The 21,462-nt window shown below is 41.4% G+C and overlaps 1 protein-coding gene across 1 annotated transcript in view; it reads right to left on the bottom strand.

The window, feature by feature from the left end:
• EML5 (EMAP like 5) overlaps positions 1 to 21,462 on the bottom strand; it is a 1,456,757-nt gene that overhangs the window by 812,473 nt on the left and 622,822 nt on the right. The window contains exon 8 of the mRNA XM_085626574.1: positions 2,532 to 2,669. Within this exon, the coding sequence (XP_085482700.1) occupies positions 2,532 to 2,669 (138 nt within the window). The remainder of the gene's footprint in view (positions 1 to 2,531; positions 2,670 to 21,462) is intronic.

Below are 21,462 nucleotides of genomic sequence, written 5' to 3'. Positions count from 1 at the left end.
CAGATTTAAGCATTCCTTCCATCACTTTGTTGCAAATGTTCCTTGAGTCATCACACAGTTATGTTTTTTTTACTCTCCTTTGGAGATTACTGCCCTATTTGGCAACAAACACTGCCTCAAGTGTCACAACCAGAAGATGGGAGCTTTTATTCTGTCTCAGCAATATCATTGATCATAAACCTGCATCTGTGTTCACGCCTGACCTCATCTATTCTCTGCATGCTCTCAAATATTGGAGAAAAGCTGGAAAGAAACTTACTTTCCTGATAATGTTTCCTTCTTCTTACAAATCTGCCCTGCTGTTGTCAAAGATCAGTACCATCATGAAACAACTTTGGATCATTCTTTGGGACCAAAACGGACAATCGGAACTCATTCTGCTCTACTCTCTGTCTTTTTCATCTATATTCTCAACTTTCAGCCTTGCTTGTGATCCTGATGTTCTCTGCCTACATCATGATCAGATGTCCCTACAGACTCTCTTACCTCCTCACTTATTTACTGTGTCTGTACACTAGCACCTCCCAACCTTTCAGCTCGGTTCTACCTCTCATATGAGCAGGGGTGAATCACTGCCTGAAACTCCGGATTCGGGCACACTTAAACCAGGAAAAGACCAGACCTTCTCATCGAAAAATCTTTGTGAATTAGCGCAGGTAACAGCAGTGGGCCGCATGAGGAGGAATTTCGAGGGACGATGCTGAGGGAAAGTTAAATGAATAATTAATTTTCCCTCTGCATCGTCCCTTGAAATCCCCTATCATGCAGCCCCACCACTGTTACCTGCATGGACTGTGGCTGTTGTGAAGCGAACTGTTCCTGGCTGCCTTCTCTGTCCTGATTTTAAATAATGATTCTGTGTATGTTTTTGTTTCCCTACATTTACATGTTATAATATTACCTAACCTATGGTCAGAATTGTGAAGCATTTAAAAGGGAACAGGGCTTTCTTTGTCTTCCTCCCTCTCTGCCCTTATTCATCCATGCACCATCAGTAACCTCTAAGGTTCTGGCTCAGAATTTCTTTTCTAGATGTAGAGCTAAAGGCATTAAGGAGTTCAGTCTGTCCCTTTGCCTACTGTTTCTCACCAGTAGTCCTCCTAAAAGATCCTTTCTGAGGACAAGTAGGACAGGGCAGAATGTCAGTGAATCAAGGTTGCACCATTTTTTCAGCACTGGAAATGTTTCGGGAGCAATCTGAAGCCTTTAGTAGTGCAGTTCTCTAGGTCCCTAATGGCACTTTTAATTTGCAGTTTGGTCCACCAAAGGCACTCTCTTGAAACCTAAACATCTGAAATCTTGTCTAAAACTGGCATTTAACTGGGTACATCACCTATGGGGGGTCCTGGGGATGGAAAGGCTCACCCTTACACTGGCAGGGTGAAGCAATACTTGTCATACTACATGGCACCAGCTCATATCACAACTCTCTCAGGAATTCCGCAAACTGACCTGTCCCCGGTATTTCCTTCTACTGAGGCTTAAAGACCCACCTCAACCTGCACAAGGGGATGCCCCACAATAAATGACCTTTACGCAGACATAGACACAGAGTCAATTTAAGACATTGAGCAATGGGCAACCGGGGTGGAGTGTTGAAGGTGGTGGGCTGAAGGGGGGAAGGGGGGGGGGGGGGGGGAAGTATCTGCTTTTCGGCTTATTGTTATAAAAAAAATGCCATGTATGCTTCGACTTTCTCATGAAGATCCTTGCTCAAAGGTTTGTAGTAAGACAACAAAAATAAATGTAACCCTAAAAACGGCATTTAATATTTAGTTTTTAAGTTAACAACATTTCTATCCATAAACACAGTACATAGAAGCAGGTGGCAAAGTGAACCAGTTTGAGTGGGTACGTTTAGAGGCACTGGAGATAGTGTTAAATTGAGTGTAGATAAATAAAATGAGGTTACAAACTTAATAAATGCATATCATACATTCTGTGCCCCTTTTTCATACATTGATCTATAAGTCTGTGTACTTTAGAAACAGAGCTGGGGCGTTAGTTGATGTGGTGCTCCAGTCACAGAAGATGATCAGTCAGGGTGGTCTTGAACAGCTGCAGGGAGCAGGTTATCTGCATATTGTCTGTGAGTGTAGTACAGTGGCAGGGCCCCTGGAGGTTGAGGATTTGGATGGTAAGTGGGCTATGGAACATTTACTCCTCTTTTGGCGCATCATTACTATCTCATTGAAAACAATGGCAAATGCTATTGTTCCCTAAAATGATAACTAAATTACCAGAAGAAAAATAACAATATAGTGTCAATTTGTGTGCCAGCAGCATACCAGATCTCTTCACTTCCGCCAGATTACCTTCTGAAATTCAACATTAATCCAATCCAATTTAATAAGTATTTGCATTGATTATCTTACAAAACAGAGCAGCCTAAATACCCTTAAGGCCACAAATATAATTACGGGAATTGTAGAGTGCCACATATGAGTATGAATAGCCAATGAATCTTTCTTAGTCAAACAACTCCAGCATAGGGCAAAGGCACAGACTGTGTGCCCATTTTTTAAGCATACCTGACTCGAAGGACAGTAAAAGACCCATCTTTCATCCCAAGAGCAATGTGGATACCATCAGTGCTGACTGCGGCACAGCGAATCGGCTCCTCCATATTGCATCGTGCAATCAGCGCATGATCGATCAGACTCCATATTCTATAGATGAAACGGAGCACAATGTTCAATACTGCACAAACTAATGATGAATCATTTCTTTCATGTTGCAACATTTTATGCTACAAAGAACTTTAGAGATCAATTTTTAAAAGTCTCTTTAGAAAAAAATATGTTTCTGAAAGTAAAAAGGAATGCAGAAATACTTTTAAAGAAAATATAATGACATTGTTTCGCAGCTGTGCTTACATACTAAAGAAGATATAGATGTGCACTCCCACTGGAGCAGAAGGTGGGAGCTTGTGCATATAGGAGGCTAGGACAGAGGAGGAAGGAGAACATCCTGTGTATCTCATTCGTACTGAGCTTCTTGTGCTTCACTAGGATGAGGACATAGCCCGCATAAGGAGTGAACACATAGGTTTCCCCCATGGGTGATGGTACTGGTTCTGCAAGGATCAGTGAGGGTTTGGGGTAGAGGGAAAGAGGAACAGTTGGAAGGTTTAAGACTGGTCCTGGTCCCCAAATGCTCTGAATGAAGACCGAAGTACCAGAGGCGAGTAGCTACTGTGGGTGTATCACTGGAAGGACGAGCTCTTTGGAATGTCTTGCAGAAGCATCCAGTCACGAGGCAGCGGTCATGCAGTGTCCAGCTGGGACAGCCAGAAAGCATTAAATGGAGAGTAGCATTGGCATATTTGTGAGATAGAGGCTCTAGTGTGAAGACTAATGAGAAGGATGTATGTAGTTGGCAATGAGAGTGGATAGGCCTAATAGGTCTCTAAATCCCTATGCTGTGCTTATTGCTCATCCACCTGAGTTCAACCTAGGGCATGCACTCTGAGGGAAAGTGGGTATTGTCAGTTCGACAGAGGGATGTCACTCCAAAGGAGGAGCAAGCTTGAAGGATTAAGAGGCTGAGTCGTGGTATGTACTGAGCTCAGGGACTGCTATGGAGAGAAGAGAAGCCAAAACCGGGGTTCACATTTTAACTTTCTGAGAAGGGATTCAAGAGACCAATCAAATTGTTAAAATTCCCATATAGTCAAGGTGGCCTAAAGCTCCTCAATTTTAAACTATACTACTGGGCTTCTTTTATGGGCCAGTTGCATAGTCTCCTCTAAAATCAGCGTCAAGACTTCATTCACCTACTTCTTTTAGGGCAGGACTGTCGTAGATTTCTTTATTGTACCCATGACCCGAACTACTTTAAGAGAGTGCGTTTCAAGACTGTCAGGGATTTAGTTACCATTTAGCAGGAAATTCTAGCTAGATAATCCCTCACGATATATCATGACAGATTTCCTCTTTGGGACAATCCACTGCTGCCGGGTGTCTTCCATGATAGTGCCTCAAAGGGTTGGGCTAAGCTTGGAATCGATAGACTCGGAGACCTTTACGATTGAAATGGCTTTCAAACATTTCAATGCTTACAAGATACATTTTCAATCCCACATCAATATTATTATAAATATATACAACTCACAGACTTTTTCTTGAGAACACAGGGTTTCAAATCTGCAGAGACACATGATATACTGACATTTTTACAGGCGGAAACATGTAATCCACACAGCATACCAATCTCTTTTCCAGGATAGTCGATCCATGTTTACAGTTAGCTTTAAAATGGAGTAATGTCCTAGTGACTGATGTAACCCATAAAGTGGTAAATTATGCTTTTACAATATTGAAAGAGTCTGTGTGGTCAACTAACTACAGCAATTTAGGACAATCTGCAAGTTGTATTACACCCCGGAAAAGATTGCTAGCTGGGGGAGACAAGGAGGAGGAGGCTATTTGAGTAATAAGGTGAAATGCTAAAAATGCGGACTACATGCTGCAAATATTGTACATATGTTTGTCACATGCCCATTGGTACCGACATTCTGGCAGGGAATCAGACATGCTTGCAAAGACCGCCTTGGTTTGGACCTTGTCTTTACCACACAAAAGATTATACTGGGATATAAGGTAGATCCCAGCCATGCATGACTAACCCTGTTTCCTATCATTTTAGTTACTGCTAGATTAGCTTTCTCAAGGGCTTGGATTTCTCCAAGGCCAGCAACGTGGCAGAATGGTGGGATATTGTTTCAGAGATGTTTGAGAGAGAAAAGGCCTTGGCTAAAATTAGAGGCATAAGCTCACTATTGAAATTTAAGGCTGTCTGGCATAGAATGATAAAAGATTGATAGAATACCTTGTGATTCCCCGTAATATTTCTGTGTTTTTATAATCCTATATATTCTTAAATTCACGGCTCTAGCTGTTTGTGTATAATTTTCAACTTTATCTTTTTCTCTTTCTTCTCATATGATATGAACTCTTACATATGTACTGTAATTATGAGATTGCTAATACTTATGAATTACGTTTGCCTCCCTTGCCTAAAAAAAAAAGAAAAACAGTGATTTAAGAGGAAGGTAGGATGAGAGGAACGAGTCCCTGTGCTGCCTGGGAGACTGATTAAGAAGGAGTTGATTGTGGCCTCTAGTAACGAGGGGAGACATGTTGTGGAAGATGCCTGGTCTGCCTCCAATTAATGGCAAAGGCATTTGTAATGACAAAAGACCCTTTATTCCTCTTTTTCTCTTTCTAACCACCCATTCAGCTTCAATGGAAGCTTGCCTGCAGTGGATGAAAATTTGAGTGGGTCAGAAACTATTTACTGTGACTACAGAACCCCTAATACCACGAGGGTTCTGAGGTTTTGACTCTATCAGGCCTCTCAAATGACCAAAGACTTGTTTCTCAATTGTACAAGAATATGGCGGAAAGGAAATAGCCCCCCACTAGACCGCAGCAGTAACCAACATATCACTTTCTAATCCTATTTAAAAATTCCTACCAAATAAACGTAACTGTCAACACTTGATGTTAACTGTGCTGTGATACGTGCTGTCATCAATGATGTCATTGTGATGACTATGAAACAATGTGAGCACTCATGAGCAATCCATGGAAGCATTGTGGTTGCATAGAGCACCGTAACGGCAATTCAATGGTTTTAGGTTTTGAATTGTAATTATAAACTCCTTTCATCTCAATAATTTTGTGAGGAATTAATAAATTTTTAATAATGATAGCTACGCATCTCAACTATCACAAGTGTTTATCCTGGATTGTTTTTGGTTTTGAAGTAAAACACCTAAACCATAGTTCCGCTACATTAGGTGCGCCTGTGGCCTGGCAGATCACCCTGCAGGAAATGGTCTCAGCTAGTGACCTTTGGCCATGACTTATGCCCAGCAACCCTGTCGTCTGTACCCAATGTGAACAGCATGGAGCTTTGCAGAGTATGAATATGCCAAATACATGGCCATTGATCATTTCCCAATAAAGAGAAAGAAGCCCCATGTACCAAAGGGACTGGGCGTTGCTTAGTCATAGAAGAAGAAAAATTCCCTTCGGTAACCAAATAAAATAAAATAATTCTTCAACCAATCATCTCAAATATACCACAAACCATTCATGTCAATCATACCAAAAAAACCATATACCTATATTTGCAATGCCACAAGACAACCACAAGACAACCACAGACTAATAATGGAATGCCACCTATTTTATATTAAAAAAATGTTGGAACCATTAAAAATGTGTTCATTATACAGAATTCATAAATCTTTAGATTATATAAAAACACATATATCATTATATAATCTTATGTATTACATAGACAGAATATCAATTAATCAAGAGGGACCAACAATCTCCTGTTGCATGGACGCCAAAGGACTGGAAAACACTATAGGGTCTAAATACCTTCGGGAGATTGTTGGTCCCGCGGTTTGAGATCCTGGAATATACACTCATAAGGAGGGACAGTGTAAACCGATTGACCTGGAATCCTTGGGCACAATTGAATAGAACACTTACAACAGGATTTTGTTATTGGAATGATGGTATCCCTAGAGTAAACGGTGGACCCATTTCCCTACAAGGACCAATCACGTCTGTAGGATACTCGTCATAGTTACTTGGGTATTTGTTTGAAGATTCTAAAAGGAAGGCACATTACATTTGTCTTGATAAAGGTGGCCATTACTCTGCAAACACCACCGAAATGCGTCGACGCTTGGGATAAACTAAATCCAGCGTACCAGCCAGTCTGTGATAAAAACACTTGGACTGCATACATGTCTGGCATTTGAGAGTTTTTTTACCTGGATTAGTCCACGAACCACTAATAAGTGTACTGTCGTAATTGCTGTCTGTCTGTCTGTCTATCTCTCTCTTCTTTTGTTTTATCTTTCTTTTAGACAATACACTTTTGTTTTTAGTAAGTGGATATAGTGTATGTGCTATTTGTAGGATTTATATATGTGATGTATTTGTTTTTGATACTCGATGAATTTTTGCATCTCCCTCTTGATTATTTGATTTGGTCTATGTAATACATAAGATTGTATAATGATATATGTGTTTTATATAATATAAAGATTTATGAATTATGTATAATGAACACATATTTAATGGTTCCAACATTTTTTAAATAAAATATAGGTGCCACTCCATTATTAGTCAGTGGTTGTCTTGTGGCATTGCAAATATAGGTATATGGGTTTTTGTATGATTGACATGAATGGTTTGTGGTATATTTGAGATGATTGTTTGAAGAATTGTTTTATTTGGTTACCAAAGGGAATTTATCTTCTTCATTGATCGTTTCCGACACAAACTCTCCATCACCCCGGAGAACATCAGCTCACAGCATAAGTTGCAGATTTTAGCCATGTCCTGTAACCCTTGCTCCTCGCTCCCAGGTATAGTGGTCAGTGGTGTACAGAAAACTCTGCTTTTAGAGGGTGGACTTCATGCACTCCCTCACACTGGTCCCCTGGCAACAGAGTCCATCCGCCATGAGCTGTGTACTCAGTTGTCAGGAGTGTTTTCTGCTCATCCCTACCAAGTCTTTCAACAAGGTTGGAGAGAATAACTCTATATCTCCTGAGCTATACATGGAGCATAAGACTTTTTTTAACCCCAATCTGTCCCTGTCACCAAGTCAAGACCGGAAATGGCAGTAGCATGTAGGGAGCGCTGACAGACAGGTTTGTGGTTGACCAGGTCGAGGAACCTAGAGATTGTACAAACCTTGGTATTTGTTAAGCCTGGATACTGTGGTGTAAGAACTCTTGACTCAACCTTTAGCGACTCGCATGTCAGCAGTGCCCGAGTCATAGGTCCTTGTTCAATGCAGGTTAGTCACCTCATGAGTCGGAAGAGGAAACTCGTAAATTAGAATGAGTTTTTCTGCACCCTGTGTCTAAACAGTGGCTGAAAACTTGTTTACGGACTCAAAAACAGTTTTATTTACTCACAGCCTTGATGTGGCACACTTTTTTCAAATGTTTGTGGCCACTTTGCCCCCACATGTCTGTGGCCATTTTTTTTTTTTTTTTATCAGTGAAGTGTCTCTTGCTACCTTGCATTGCTTAGCTTATAAATAGTGAGAATAAAAATGTGGAGAAGCCCCAAATGTTTCTCAGGAGCCCATCACCATGGCTGCTGATTGCCAGGGTCGCAGAATGCCAAGACTGCATATTCTTGATTCTTCTTCCAATTTCTTTCTTCCATCACCCTACGATTCCTGTGTCTCACTCCTGCAAGTTCTTTTTCATTCCTGCTGTATCCCTATGTCACTGTTTTTTTCCTCGCTCTATCTCTGAATTCTCTGTTGTCTGCTTTGTTTTCTTTTGCTATGTGTTAAAAGTCTAACTATGAAAAATAAGGTCAAACCCCCAAATGGAGTGTCGATGTCGACCAACTACAACTACTGGCACAAACCAAGCAATGCTTTGAGATCCTCCAGAATGCGGATTTGTCTTTGAAATCTGACTCGCGAGACAGCGAGATTGTAATTAATAGATTTATAATGTTTTTTCAGTTGTCTGCGGGAATATTTTAAAAATCAGCTGGATGGATTTGCATGACGTCATAAAAAGAACACAGAAGCAGTGTCCTCCGTATTTAAGCAAAGGTTGGTGCCATCTATCATCAAAAGTTTGGGGCCCGGTTTAACCATCCCCCCCAAACCTCCACCTTGACAAAGCTACACAAAATCAAATGTACATGCATATACCATTTTGGAAATTTCTATGCAGGTTTGTAAAATGGGACCACATTTATTGTAGTTTAATAAACACTTTTGCTATGGTCTATAAATCTCAGCCATACTTATATAGAGGTATCTCAACATTTTGTGTTAGGATTCATACCACAGTAGAACCACCTAATGGCATAACTATGAACACACAAAGACAGTCTGTATAGAGGAAGTTAACTGCCCCACCCAGTGACAATTCAAAGAGGGCATTGCATATTCAGCATAGCTTTTTTACAAAGTGGGAAACAAATGGAGAATGCCACACCACTCAAGCTCACTCACGCTTAGCACTCCTAAAGAAAACGAGATGAAAAGCTGTGCACAATATCCATTTGTACCTCACTTGTATTTCAGAATTCACATGCCATATGGCACTGACAGCACTGCCGGCTTACAACACCCAGTGCATACACTGCAGAGAAACAAAGGGATAAGATCAGCCTATCCAGAACCAATCGTACCTTTCACCCAGCAAATAATTCAGGCTGAGAAACTACAGAAATACTTGTCACATACAACCTTTTTAGGAGAAGATAGCCATTAAACCAAGAGCAGACCTCATCTCCAAGTACACCACATTCATACAGTGACGCAAGACACACACTACAAATGCCAGTCATTGGCATCAAACCCTCCTGATTAGTTTTGAAATTTACCCTGTAATAATTGCCTCACTCGTTGGCCACAGTGGGGGGGAACTACAGCTCCCGTCATCCCCTGCTCCCTACCTGCCTTCCTTCCGGACAGCAGCGCGCACGGAGGCGCTACAAAAACAGAGGCTCCCTCCGCGACGCGGGACGCTCGCGGACGGCGCCGGGCTGAGCCCGGGCAGAGGGCGGGACGTCTGTGGCCGTCAGGGGCCAAAGGAGGCCGGGCTGGGCCACCCCCCTAACTTAATGTAAGTGCATAACATACGATAAGACACGCATCGTAAAGTATCTATTAGTGATTTATTCCTGTCAAACTTGCGATCCTGTGACTTGCACCAACACGGAGGCCGGCCCATGAGCACGAGCACGTTCGAGACTGTGTCCCCTTTATTAATTGTTGCACACTAAATTGTGACTGAATGGTTTATGGTCTGTTTCTCTCACTAATCGATGCCCAGTGACTTTGAACTGTCCCTATCAAATTGATTCTGGTTCGAGGTTGTAGTGACCACCCTCGACTTAAGATATAGATTTTATATTAAGCATAAGGAGAGGGGTGCTGTTGTTATTTTCCCTGATAAATCATTATCAGATTTGTAGTGTTCTATATGCGCTGATTGTAAAAATATTCTGCATTGCTTCCATAACAATAGAGTGACTATATATATTATACTAGGTTTATTATAGCTAATTCCTAATTGGCTTTACTTTGAACTAAACTGTGCCTCACATTATTAATCCATGGCTAAAAACAAATCTACCATGGATAATTATCTCGTGAAGGTAGTAAGTAAAATCAACAATGATAGAAGAAAATCACTGGGTCGCGATAATATTACGGAATTAGTTTCCTTGAGTAACATTGACAACACTATTTCAAATGCTGTTACACCTACTGTTTTAGCCACTGAATGTTTGTTAACAGAGTTCTTGGCATTACCAGAGTCTCCTATAGTATCAGAATGCCCTCTACCTATGTCTGTAGACCCTGATGCCATACCTCTGAACTCTTTGGAGGAATCTAGAGCCGACCTTTTAGTATGTTCCCCTATAAAAAGGGCAGTAAGGCAATGTAGAAAAACGCTACCCAAGCGGGGGGGTGCCCAGCACAAATTATCTTGCGAAGCTATTCCCAAAAATTCTCACTGTCAAAAGGGAACTATGACTATTAACTGCGGCACTGATATAGATACGAGTATAAATAGTATGTCCCGTATTATCAAGGCATTTGAGGACAAATTAGAGGCCGTTGTCAAACCACTAGTGGACAAAATAGACTTATTATCTGCAGAAGTGCTTAGATTAGGTCGCTCCCTATCTTCAATAATTGATGCTCAGAATAATTCTCAAAGTGGGACACTGGAACAAGATGGAAGAATTGTACAACTTCCAACAAAGGAGAGTATTCCCTTATTCAATCCTATACCAGAAAGTGGGATGGTGGATAAAATCATTCCACCAACAGTAGCCCCAACTATTACAGGATGGACAATGGTCCAAGCTAAAAAAACTTATTCTACTAACCTACCCCCACAAGGTGAGCCTTATGTCATAGTACTTACAAATGTTCCGCCCATTGACACTATGCAGTCTAATGCACGAAATGAATCACATGATTCCCTCAAACGGAAAACAGTTTCCTGGCTAAACTACAATTGTGGGTTCCCCGTCAACTACTCGGATCAGATATTATCAACTAGACGGGTCCCCTGGATTGGGAGTGCCAGGAAAACTTGTAAAGGCGACTGCATAATTGTAAACTTTAAATATCCACAGCATGCTGCGACTGTATTACTCAGAGCAGCATCGCTGGTATTGGGAGAGAATAATGTGGGTGTACATTCTTTAGGTTATTTTTATAGTCATTTAGCCAGGACTCCGCAGATTAATATTCCAAGCATGTCCAAAAATCTCAAACAATGTTTACCATTCCAGATCAACACAAGCAATAGGTATTTGGCACTAAGTACCTTGGATCAGAACGACTGACTAACGCCAGCCAATGAGTTAGAAGTTGAGACTAAGATAGCCTCACAGGTTAGAGATAGGATTTTGATCACAGCAGAACTTAACGTAGAACTCGGACAAACAAGGACGGAGACCCCTACATTATCACACGATATCCCGATCTCTAATCCTATGACAATTGTCGACCCTCATATAAATCTAAGAACAACTAATGCAATCCTGGGGGAGGATGGGCAATGTGGTATTAGGCATATTGAGAATGGGGGGATAAATGCTGCAAAGCCGTCATTACACGGAACCAATGTTCTAAGCAGCCCTGCGGATGGTGTAGTTGAACCTCTATCTATTAGACTAACATCATGGAATATAGCAGGGCTAACCAGGAACTTGCAGGATGAAGCTTGGTGCTCCTACATTGATGACTACGATATTGTTCTCCTCCAGGAGACCTGGGCTACAGAAACACCGCATAGACTGGGATATAGAACTTTTAGTTGCAGCGCAATACCGTCAGTAAGAGGAAGAGCATCTGGGGGTTTGGTGGTATGGGTAAGGGTTACCTTGGAGCTAAATATGACACTATTGCCGATTGCCTCCCCTGATTTAATGGGTCTAAAAATAGTAACTAGAGGAAAAGAAATCATATATTTACTAAATATATATAGCAGACCGCACCCTCTAAATAAAGAATCACAGGTGGTGGAACTCCTTGATTCTTTTTTAAATACTCTAAATCCAAATAAACAGATAATCATTGGAGGAGATTTTAATTGTCAATATGAACCAGTACTGGGCTTGGATACTCTACTTGATGATCAGGACACAGCTAATAATGTCCTGCCCCTAGAGTCCATTAGCACAGTTAAAAATTCTATAGCAGCAATGCAGATTTTACAAATTTCAATAAATCATGAATTAAGGGCGTGTAATGGCCGTTTACAGTCCGACAGACCAGCGGCTCCAACATTTGGTAGGGGAAATTATAGGTCACACATAGACTTTGTATTGGTTTCCTTGAGTCTATGGTTTCTAATAATAGATTTTAAAATAGACTACAGAATAGAGAGTGATCACTTCCCCCTCCAATTATGGTTACTTCCAGAGCCTTTTATATCTAATACACGCATGGAAGCCATATCAAATAGCCCCGCTGGAGAACTTCAGGTTACAAACAATAGGCGTGCTATAAAGTGGCCCTATATCTTGGCCAAGGAAGAAACGTTGGCAAATATTTATAATACTTTTGCTGATATATTTGAAGCATGCCAAATGCCTGCTCTAGGCACCCAGGATGTTTTAGATTTACATTACAAATTAATAGATGCATTAACTCCCCATCTAAGCAAAGTCTATAAAAAGGACTCGAACCAGAAAAATAATCACTTAGAGACAACAAATCAATGGTATAACAAGGATTGTCGCAAAGCCAAGACTGACCTGATCAAGGCTGTTAAACTAAAGAATTCTCAGGGAATTCAAGATAGTAGACTAGCATATAACAAAATATTGGCCCAAGCAAAAAAAGCATGGGACGATGCCCTTTGGGATGATCTTTTAAATGCGGCCAACCGGAAAGACCAGGGCACATTTTGGAATTTAATATCCAAGAGAAATAAAAAAGGCAGATCATCTAGGGATATATACCTTGATGAAAAAACTTGGTGTGATCATTTTTCTAAATTATATTGTAACATTAATGAGGGGATAGATAAGGAGGACCAGGAGATTATTACATCAATTGACAACACCCATTTGTACTTTAGCTTAGAAGAAACGATTGAGGCGCTACAGGCTATTAAAATGGGCAAAGCCCCTGGCCTCGATAAAATCCCCGGTGATTTGCTAAAGCATGACATAGAAATTTGGGGACCTTATATTAACTTTTTATGCAATTCTATAGTGGCTGGGACTCCAATTCCCGAATCCTGGAAAGGGGCTGAAATTGTTTCAATTTTTAAGAAAGGGGATCGATATGACCCAGCCAACTACCGCCCTATAAGTTTAATAGACCTTTTACAAAAAATGTTTGCCAGGCACATTTTAAATAGACTTTTAATATGGATAGAGGGGGCCCAGATTTTGTCTAAATACCAAGCAGGATTTAGGTTAAAAACCAGCACGGTTGACCAGGTATTTAGATTTATGTGCATCTGCTGGAAATATATTAATATAAGGAAGGGCAGTTTGTATGTAGCATTTATTGACCTAAGGGCCGCTTTTGACCTTGTACCCCGCAAACTATTATGGTCCCCTCTTAAAGACATGGCAGTTCCTAGTGAGTTACTCAAAGAAATAATTAGACTCCACACAGGTAATTATGCTAGAGTTAGATGGGGTAAGGGAGGAGAAATTTCTAAGGCTATCCCTGTGGGTCGGGGTGTACGGCAAGGTTGTGTGTTGGCGCCCACACTCTTTTCCTTATATGTTAATAATATACCCACCGTCTTAAGAGATTGCAAACATGACTCCCCGAAACTAGGAGATGAGGTGATCACCGCATTACTTTTTGCTGATGATACAATCCTCATCTCTCAAACCCCACAGGGCCTACAAAACCTTGTAAATACTTTTAACAACTACTGTGTGGAGAATGGGTTAGAAATAAACTCATCCAAAACAAAATATATGTCCATAAACCCTCAGAAATCTTTTAGAAAGAATTTGGCCTTAAATAATCAAAAATTGGAGTATGTGGAGAGTTTTAACTATCTGGGTATCACGCTGGATAGTATGCCTTATTGGAAGGGGCAATTGGAAAAAAGCAAACTAATCCTGAAACAAAATCTATTGCCTATTCTTAAGGTGCATGGCAGCAGTCAATCTAAAGCAATTACGCCGGCACTAGAATTATTTAAAGCAAAGGCTCAATCGGCAGCATTATATGGCGCTGAGGTATGGGGCTATTCCTGCAATAACACTTTCAAGAAGGAAGAAAATATCTTCATACGCAGGTTACTCAAAATACCAACAAGAACCCCGATAATCCCAGTGTTTATGGATATCAATCTTAAAAGGACTGATCATCAAGCCACATTAAGGCCATTACTTTACTGGGTTAGACTATGGACAACCCCTGAGCTGAGTGACTACAAGAATGGATTGATGGAAATAATTAGTATTGATGAGTACAAAAATATTACATGGCTAAAACATATTTCTCAGTGGCTCATAAGGCTTGGGTTCTCCCATTTTTGGGAAAATCCTCAGAATATGTCACCATCTTCAAAAAAACTTTTGAAATCTGCTTACTGGGTACATATTAAGAATGAAGTATCTTCCAGTTCCTTACTAGGTAAATTGACGCAGAGATTCCTGTCCATCAAGGATACCCCTGTATTTGAAAACTTTATGGATGAGATAAGACCCCCTCTAGCAAAAACGTTATATTTACAATTTAGATATGGGTTCCTGCAGATTTCAGCAAATACCAGTAGCTGGAGGGACAATGATGCTAGAGGACTGTGCACCTTTTGTTCCCAGGAAGCAAAAGAAGATGATGCTCATCTACTGTTCTTTTGTCCAGTCTATAAAAAACCAAGGGACCGATGGATTAAACCCTTATGTAAAAACATGGGGTTTAGGTTTTTTAAAGAGGCAGAACGCACATTTAAGTCGAATACTTTGCAACCTATAGTGTTCAGCATAAGTAGATTTCTATTTAATGTGTATCTTATAAGGAAACAGATAGGCTGTAAACTGTAAAACTTACTGGCTGGTTATACCATTTCCTAGCTTGATCAGACACTATGAACTCTATCTGTTCCCCCTTTTTATATATGTTTTAAGAATTATTTTAAAATCTTATCTGGCTTTTTAATTAACTTATTATGTTTTTAGCACAGCTGGTATAGAACTTATTGTGGTTTGATCTTCACATGTTTTACTTGGAATTTGGATTGTGTATTGTATATGTCATTTTTTATATCTATGTATGTTGCTTTTATGACAAAATAAGTCGAAATAAAGCTTGAAATTGATTGATTGAATTGCCTCACTCATAGGAAAGAAAGACTCAGAACAGGCCAATCACAGTCCAAATGAGTCTTTTTTTTTTTTTTTTACCTTTGCCACCTTATTTTCCTTTCTACCGACTTCACACTGTACTTCCTCTCTTCTTTTATATTCTGCATTTCCTCTTCCTCCTTTCACCTCTCCTCTGCATCCTTTGTCCTCTCCTCTTTGACCTCCTTCCATTCTTTTTTACTCCTCCTCTACTGTGTCTTTCCTCCTCTATGACCTGCCCCTCACTGTGCCCTTGCCCCTCCCTATGCACCGATCTCATAACAAAGAGATAATCCTGTTCTTCCCTTTTCCAAAACACCTATCCCTTTACCTCAGCATCCCAACGATTGCCTACTATGCTTTCCTCACTGCCTTTCTTCTCCACACTACCTACTCTCCTTATCGCTTCCCTACCCAATTATGTAGTACCAAGGAGCCCGTTTCTCTCCCAACTACTCCCAACACTAAAGACTTGTAATTCCATATAAGCCCATTTTCCTCTGCTTTTTTCTACCCTTATCCTTACCCTCTTCTCCACCCCAAGCATACTCTCAACAACCCACAACTCCTTTGTCCACAACTTTGATGCCTCTCCCCTTGCACCCTCTACTGCTGATTCTGCACCCATCACTAGACATCTCAGTGTCGAAACTCTGCAATGAACCAACCAGCCCACAGCTGCAAACACAAAGCAATTGACTTCACTACCCCAGAAAGGATAAACACCTTCTGCATATGGTTGTAAAAAGTATTGTTCATTTGATCCTGGGTTGTTTGCCTCCCAATAGCAGTTTAATTAGTATGGATTGTAATGCAATAAAGAATGGACATTTAGCTAGGGATATTATGGAAGAGGTACAAAAATTTCAGGAAAACCACCGTTTTTATCAATGCAACTTTACAAACTATTGTTAGAGGGACCTTTGTCTATCTGTCAACGTGGCGCACAAGGTTTGTCATGAAAACATCATAATTTTCTCTATATATTGGCCCCTAGTCTGGATGGATTTTATTTCCCAGGTATTTTATAGTGTCCATTTGCCAAATTACTGAATACTCCAGTGTACATTTCTGTGTCTCCGCAGACTAGTAGGGACCTTCTAGGTCAGCTATTACCTCGGTTAATATGAAGGGTGTTCCTTTTTATATCAATATAGCGACTTCTCTGGCATGTTGAGAGTACGATGCAAAACAGCAATACGCTTCCAATTTATTGGTGAATCAGTGCTCAGTCTGCCTAGTGTAGTGGGTCTCCTGAATGATATATACCTTATGGTGATCTAGAAATGAAAGCACCTGACTCATTTTGCATGGATGTATTAACCCACTTCTATTCCAAGTGACATCATTAACCCTTACTTCATCTGTATGCATAGCTATGTCTCTGTAGCTATAAGCGCGTCTGAATTGTATAACTCAGTTGTCAGCTGCCTATCAATTTCAATATCCACATTATAAAAAACATGTTATAAGCACTTTTAATCAGTTTCAAAACAAATCTATCGTCATCTCCTTCCCCACCCTGCTCACACATAGATCTCCAATCGACCCATGTTACATCATTCCCCACGTTCAAATCCCAACTTATCTATAACATTAGTTATCCCAAGTAAATAACCAAGTAAAGTAATGGGTTGTTAACTGGTGAATTCACCAGAAGATCACTCTCAGATGTACTATGATACATTATTGATCTGGAAGCCTGCATATATATTTGCTCAATCATGATACCATTCCTCACCCCATTAGATCTGATTCTATGTCTACACTTCATTATCTGAAGTAAATAGAAAGAAGGCTTAATTGGTGCATAAAATACAATCAAACGAAATTTAGCTAATTGTCCGGTTGTCAGGGGGAACTGTCTTTTCAGCTAATCTGCATCATGTTTCATGCTTCTATCAGTGTGTGAAGAACCCCACAAGAGCCTCCAGATGCTGCTTTGGTTTAATCTTTTTAGCACACAGAAGCTCTTTGCGGGACGAGGAAAATATGTTGTTTTTCTTTCCACCGGAATCTCAGCCACGCATTACACAACATGTCATACTGGACATCCAGTTATGGAAGTTTTTTCTTGAAGTTGCAGCATGACTCTTGTACAGCTTGCGGGATGTTGGATGAACAAGTTACCTTCACTAATGCTGTTTCCTGGGGATACTCTAACAGCGGATTCTCACCTTTTGATTATTCCCCAGGTGTCAGGCTGGATCCGGAAGTTTTCAAGCAGCACTCCTGAATGCCAGTAGGTAAAGTCATGTGGCTCCATGCCAACATCGTTCCACTCTAGAAATGACGGGTGGAGCAACATATAAGAGCCTCCCAGCATGCTGATGTTAGTTCCTTTCTTTCCATTCAACCAGACACGGATTCCATTGTCTTTCACGAGAAAACATTCACAAAATGTTACCTCAATACAAGTGTGCAAGGACAATGTCACCCCCTAAAAACCATAGAGTTCAAACTGTGGAGAGACTGTTGCAAGCAAAAGTCTGTGACAAATACATACCAGATTTGTCTTTGATGCTTGGGGTCGACCAAGACTCCAAAGCCTGTAGTGACTGCACCTTGATGAATCTGAAGACCATCTGAGACCTTGAGACGAACTGGAAGGCTCCAAGCCTTGACCAGTCGAAGTTGTTGGGAAGGTCCTGTTCCTGTTCACAAAGTTGTTCCCATGGTGGATCTGCATCGCGGTCGAAGACATCGGTGAAGTACAAAAAGAAGCACAAGAGTTCCACGTGGGCCTCAGCTCATTCCTACCAATCTTGAACTACTGAGATGGCGTGAGGGCATAGACATGCCTCATGGTCTCACACCCAAAGTCGATCTCCTTCAGAGACAATTCAAACTCTTTTCCTGGGGAAACCAGATAATTCGGGGTCTTCGGTCACATTGCAACAAATCCAATAGTTTGTGATGTTATGCCGTGCCTCTTTGGCATGCTGCCAGCTCCCTCTGGAGCACTTTCTGGCCCCAAGGAACCACGAGGACCTCTGACTGCAACTATGCTTTAAAGTGCACCTCTGAATCTTATGAAAATCCCAGTAGAGTTAGTATGGTTACCTCAAGTGAGTTTTGCCAGCAGTTTCGACCCCTCTGTGGCTATCGTAGAGGCTTTCAATACTGCCTGCAACTGCCCGTGCTGCAAGTCCAGCAAACCCTACAGCCTTTTTGTATCCACAAAACCCATAAACAAAGTGGATAGCCCAGACAGATGTGATCTTATGATTCATTGTAGGTCATTCAGTGCCAGAAGTTTGTCATCTAAAAGACCTCTCTGGTCTTCTTCTCACTTTGAAGGCCCCATCAGCTTAGATTACGTCTTGTGCATGGGTGGTACCTCACTACTATCCCACGTGATCTCTTTGAACCCAAGGACCCAACAGGGCAGTCCCTAGATTCTCCCAGCCCTCATGGCAGTCGCTTTCGGAGTCACACATCTGGATGATTTACATTTGGGGTTGCTTTCAGCTGTGTTTCTTTATCCTACTGTCTCTCCATCTAAGTATAGATGGCCAGAGTGTGGTACACAATGTTCTCCTGCTCCCCCGGTGCAGGCCTTTCTTGCAATCAACGTTCAATCCCAACTTCTGCAAGGGTAGGAAAAAAGGCTACGGCACAATTGCCTCAACACTTAGCAATAGAAGGAAGGTATGCAAACAGATAAATAAATAAGTACATGCAAATGCGATTCACTCCACAGACTTAGAAGCAACTATCCACAAATCAGTTTGAGACTGGTGGCTGAAGAGCGCCTCTCTTTGCAAAATATTGATGAAGTATTTTTGAGAATGTCCTTAAGCAATTTTAAAGTATGCAGTTGAGAAATTAAAAAATGAGAGTTTTTAGAACACTGCTATTTTAACATATTCTGCAGAGAGTGCGGCTTCATTTCTACATGGATGCCAAGATTTCATGGAGCTTTCCTCAGGCTATTTCCTGTAAGCGATTTTCGAAACTCTTAGCTGCGCTTTCCGCAAGAGCCATTTACCGTTGCTTAGTGACAGAGCTTTGTAGATTACACTCATGGTGAACAAATGAGAAAATGATTACTATTTCTGCTAGAGAGGTAGGGAACAGTTATGAGATGTGCAGCTCTACTGCACACGCTTCTTTGTTAAATACATTTGTGTTAAGGTAAAGCACTCAAAAGATCATTTATTTGTGTGCCCTTTTCACAAATAAACTATTCATTGCGCTCCCAATGTCGACAAAAAGTGCAATACCAGCCTATCCACTCGAAAATGTGTTGCAGATATGGGCGGTGCAAACATCGCGTTATTCTCCGTAAATGGATTGAGATAATTTCGAGGGGGAGATGGTTATTTGGGGCAGCAGTTCACTGGTTTTGTCCTAGTGATTTTCTTGTGATAGACTGGAGACGGCTGGTGAACTTTGAAACTAGTGGGGTTGAAGTGGCGACCATGAATCGCACTACACTAGATTTTGCATTTCACAGCACAATTTTTCAGCTAATCGTCTGAATATAAATTAGTCTTGTAGGCCGCTCCGAAGTGGATTGCAATAATTCCATGATAACCGTGCTGTCCTATGCAACAGGTCTCCTGGGCACCGCTACAATGTTTATCAAAGAGTCCTGGGAAATTTGTCCTCAATTTTTTAAAAACTGGATGGCTGACAGAACTTTGTCCTTTCTCATGTTCAAGCTCTGGCCCTGCTGCCAATTATCCTGTGCCTCTACGATCCAAAGTGCTTTCAAAATCTGGCTCTTTCCTTTATCCTCATTTTAGCTTTAATATTGTGACTTGGGTGTGGACATCTGCCTAAATGTTCAAATTCAAGTATACAAAAAGGTGATGGGTGGAACGCATGAATTAATCCCAGCTACTGGCAATTACTTGGGTTCGCATCCCAGTGCATCATCATTTTTCACACCATGCCACTTCAGTTTGACCTAGCCATATGCAAATCAGTCTTGACCCTGCTCTAATTGGAACAGTCCAGCCTGAACTACCAGGCCAGCTTTCTACTACAATTGCTTCTGCTCATGCCCAACTCTGGCAAATACACTTAAAATGACACAGTGTGAAGCAAAGTGCAACTGGCCTCTTTTCAGGGAGCCTTGCATGACATTGAACACGGTACAAAACCCGGCCACAGACTCGGCCCAGGAGCAACTGAGAATACAGTAAAAACATGGCTCAATGACATGAACCTGGAGACACTGCGTTGGATATAGGTAAGACATCAGTCTAGCAGGGCTCATAAGTCCTAAGGCAGGATGCACCATATCTCCAGTATAGGCAGATATGACCCTGCAATAGCCATGTTGATTCCTGGATATTGTAAGTGAACAGAGAAGCCACAGAGAGTACATGGGCTGGACACTCATTATTACGAGTTCCCGAGGTCCACGATGGCTTCACTGTATTATGAGATGTTTGGTAACAAACATCTCATCTTAATAAAGCTGCAATGATTGCACACAGAGGACCCGTTAGAGGGGTTCCCTGAAACCGAACACCCGTTAGTGTGGTCACCAACTGGTCTAAGCCAGCCTGTCACCACCGGACAGAGTTCTGACCTCATGGGGTGAGTGCCTGCACACTCAGTGGTTGATAACAATACCTCTCCTGGGCAGAAGTGTTCACATCTCCCCCAGTCAGGAAGAGCCTTCCATGGTGGGAAGCTTCAAAGGACTTGCCACCTTTGAAACATGACTCCAGCCTCTCCTGATTGAAGGAGCAGGCTCCCCCTCCTGTCCTCACCCCCCTTTGGCAGGAAAATAGGTGGAATAATGAACAAAGAGTAGGTGTATGCCCCTCTCCAAACTCCACCCCTCAGGTGTTGGAGGCGAGGTGAAGTACATTTTTCAGTGCCCACCATCTTGAAGATGATGGGACTTCTCCAATTAGGGCTAGAGCTTTGTACCTCTCCCACAGGAGGTGGGCATAATAGTGGGTGTAGACACTTAAGTTAAGGAGTCCATTGGTAACTACTTGTCACTCCCTTGTGAACGCCCCTAAATTTGGTATTTAGATGGCATCCCCAGACACTGAAAGTAGTATCCAGGGACACAAGAAGAAGACGAACGAAGAAGCGCTGTTGGACTGAGAACTGCAGACCCCGTGGTGGACTTTGG

Source organism: Triturus cristatus, chromosome 9 (genome assembly GCF_964204655.1).
Source record: "Triturus cristatus chromosome 9, aTriCri1.1, whole genome shotgun sequence".
Taxonomy (NCBI): domain Eukaryota; kingdom Metazoa; phylum Chordata; class Amphibia; order Caudata; family Salamandridae; genus Triturus; species Triturus cristatus.
This window is presented reverse-complemented; position numbering and strand designations above follow the sequence as displayed.